The 3,711-nt window shown below is 40.7% G+C and overlaps 1 protein-coding gene across 1 annotated transcript in view; it reads left to right on the forward strand.

Annotated features, from left to right (window-relative positions):
• LOC113814720 (pro-resilin) overlaps nt 1-1,699 on the forward strand; it is a 5,516-nt gene extending 3,817 nt beyond the window's left edge. The window contains exon 2 of the mRNA XM_027366770.2: nt 849-1,699. Within this exon, the coding sequence (XP_027222571.1) occupies nt 849-1,214 (366 nt within the window). The 3' untranslated portion in view covers nt 1,215-1,699. The remainder of the gene's footprint in view (nt 1-848) is intronic.
• Nucleotides 1,700-3,711: the final 2,012 nt, after the last annotated feature.

Below are 3,711 nucleotides of genomic sequence, written 5' to 3' on the forward strand. Positions count from 1 at the left end.
GTCTCCCGACCAACACCTGAGCAGCTGTCATGAGATCGCTAGAAGGAGAAGAGAAAACAGCTGTAAAAAAATATAAGGGGTGAGAGGAGAGGAGGAAGAGGGGAGGGGGGAGAAGGGGAGGGGGGGAGAGGTGATTGTTGGAATAGCTGTTGAACCGGATTTGATTTTACCGAACCAGTAAATTTTCGAAATTTTCATGACTCGCACATTTGCAGTTAAACTCATGGCAGCTCTCTAACTGCGTGTGTTTTAAGTTTATGAATTAACACGATAGACCGGACTGGGGATGATAGACTTTTTTATCATAAGTGAACATTCAGAAGGTATACCTGTGTAGTTACTCACCTGCGAGTACTAACAAACAAACTACACGTGATAATGATTATGACAGCGTTGACAGTGGAATGGCAATGGTATGATGTGAAAGGTTTCCTTCTATTGTTATAAATATTACCACAAAACATGTATCTTATTTAGTAACCATAACAACATCTGAGCTTCAGTTTTTTTGTTTTGTTACTCATATTACATATTTGTAAATGTTTTGTAAATCCTGCTTCCCTCTCGCAGTCATCCGTCAACAATATACCCACTCACCTCGCTGGGAACCGCCATCGTTAACAAAAGTACTAATCAAGTTTTTGAGATTAGATAATTATACTATACAACGCGTATATGCTCAAAGCATCAAAATTCCTCACAGAACAACGCATACACACACGGTGACAAGAACACAGCAGCCACAACACACGCCCTATGCCTCGCATCGCGGGCGGTACAGCATAAACGCACACAATGAACACCCGCAGAAGGCCTCGCGAGCTAACCGGCCGACTCTTCGCCCGCAGGTCCTCGTCCTCCTGCTGGCGGTGGCGGCCGCTAGAGCAGCGCCCCAGGGCTACAGCTACGCGCCGCCGGAGCCCGCCCCCGCCTACAACTTCGGCTACACCGTGGACGCCGTGGACGCGTACCGCCAGCCCGTCCAGTTCGGCCACTCCGAGGGGCGCGACGGCGTGAGGACGAGCGGCAGCTACTACGTCCTCCTCCCCGACACGCGCCTCATGAGGGTCTCCTACTACGTGGACGAGACGGGCTTCCACCCCACCTACACCTTCGAGGGCACGGCCGTGTACCCTCAGCCCCAGCCCTACTCCGGGGGCCAGGCCGCCCTCCCGACCCCGAGCCAGCTCTACGGCACGCCCGGCCGGAAGTAGGCGCCGGGGAGGGACGAGCACCCAGCGGTAGGACGTGGCTCCTTCGGCTCCTTCGATCAAGGGGAGTCCTGTCTGAGCCATCTCCTGTTTTTTTCTTTTTTTTCTTGTTATTCTTTTTTTTCTCTCTTTCTCCCAGTTTTTGCACGATAACTATAAAGACATGCGGCAAAAACGGTTGCTCGTAGAGATGATACCCGGTATTTCCATTTTTCTTTTTTCTTTTGTTGTTTGTTGATAGAGTTATGTGGCACTGGATATCACCAAGGACGAGGTACCGAGTGCCACGTGTCAAGTGCCATAGCTGTTCATTCTCGTTGTTAGATTTTGCTTGTTGTTCGCCTGACATTGTTTCTGTTAAACTAGTCACTCATAACCCATGTTTATTTTCTTACATTTTTGTTACCGTTTTGTTTACCGTATCATATGATACTCCATATTTCAAAGTTTATGCTATTTTTCTATGCTAATAAATACAGTATACGTTATATTTGTTCCATTTTCCCCTTCAGCACTTTATCACACCCCTGTAGTTTCTAATAAATCCAGAAATTAAAAAAAGGTAGAATTGTCGAAACCCGTTGCAAATAAAACATGCAACTGAAGACGTTTCCGCGTTATGGATAAACTCCCTTTCGCCTCGTCTTCCAAAATAGAAATAAATCGACACAAAATTGAGGAAAGCGGCAACCAGACCTAAAGAAACGGATGATAAAGTAAGAAAAAGAAAAACAAAATAATACGAAAGAGGACGACACAAACTGGAGAAAAGCGGGAACCAGACCTAAATAAACGGATGATAAAGCAAGCAAAGCAAAAACAAAACAAGAAAGAGGACGACACAAACTGGAGGAAAGCGGCAACCAGACCTAAAGAAACGGAAGATAAAGCAAGAAAAACAAAAACAAATCAAGACGAAAGAGGACGTGGGAGAAAATCGAATTCAGGTAAAAAGGAAAGCGGAAACCAGACCTAAAGAAACGGAAGAGAAAGCAAGAAAAACAAGAACAAAACAAGACGAAAGAGGACGTGGGGGAAAAAACGAATTCAGCCAAGCCGGCCGGGGGGGGAAGGCGCGCCCATCAATTCAGAAAGCCGTCGAACCCAAATTCATATATGCATTCACAATTCATGCAATATGCAAGCACCCAGACCCTCGGCGAGTGTTCCCTTTCCGGCGCCAGTGCAACTTTGCTGATTGCTCCATTTACATAGTGAGAACCGGAATCTGCAAACTTTCCGCCTTAATTTCTGCAATGATCTCGACCTGGTGACTAATTCGAAGGCGGGATCCATCACTTGTTTTTTTGTTTTTTTTTTTTGTTTTTTTGCATAAATTAATCACATTGCGAAAAAAGAGGAACAGATGAAAGACGGTGATATTGGATCTGCGGGACTTTTCTGATGGCAGAGAGGGTTGCCATATTTATTCATTTTCGCACGTCGTTTATGGGGAAATAGATAAAAAGAAGGATTCTTATAAACATTTATTGGAAACTAGCAACATTTTTGGAGTGGAAATAGATAAAAAGGATTCTTATAAACATTTATAGGAAACTAGCAACATTTTTGGAGTGGAAATAGATAAAAAGAAGGATTCTTATAAACATTTATTGGAAACTAGCAACATTTTTGGAGTGGAAATAGATAAAAAGGATTCTTATAAACATTCATAGGAAACTAGCAACATTTTTGGAGTGGAAATAGATAAAAAGAAGGATTCTTATAAACATTTATAGAAACTGGCAACATTTTTGGAGTGGAAATAGGTAAAAAGAAGGATTCTCATAAACATTTATTGGAATCTAGCAACATTTTTGGAGTGGAAATAGATAAAAAGGATTCTTATAAACATTTATTGGAAACTAGCAACATTTTTGGAGTGGAAATAGATTAAAAGAAGGATTCTTATAAACATTCATAGGAAACTAGCAACATTTTTGGAGTGGAAATAGATTAAAAGAAGGATTCTTATAAACATTTATAGGAAACTAGCAACATTTTTGGAGTGGAAATAGATTAAAAGAAGGATTCTTATAAACATTTATAGGAAACGCAACATTTTTGGAGTGGAAATAGATAAAAAGAAGGATTCTTATAAACATTTATTGGAAACTAGCAACATTTTTGGAGTGGAAATAGATAAAAAGAAGGATTCTTATAAACATTTATTGGAAACGCAACATTTTTGGAGTGGAAATAGATAAAAAGAAGGATTCTTATAAACATTTATTGGAAACTAGCAACATTTTTGGAGTGGAAATAGATAAAAAGAAGGATTCTTATAAACATTCATAGGAAACTAGCAACATTTTTGGAGTGGAAATAGATAAAAAGAAGGATTCTTATAAACATTTATTGGAAACTAGCAACATTTTTGGAGTGGAAATAGATAAAAAGAAGGATTCTTATAAACATTCATAGGAAACTAGCAACATTTTTGGAGTGGAAATAGATTAAAAGAAGGATTCTTATAAACATTTATAGGAAACTAGCAACA

The sequence above is a fragment of the Penaeus vannamei genome, chromosome 20 (assembly GCF_042767895.1).
Source record: "Penaeus vannamei isolate JL-2024 chromosome 20, ASM4276789v1, whole genome shotgun sequence".
NCBI classification, from domain to species: domain Eukaryota; kingdom Metazoa; phylum Arthropoda; class Malacostraca; order Decapoda; family Penaeidae; genus Penaeus; species Penaeus vannamei.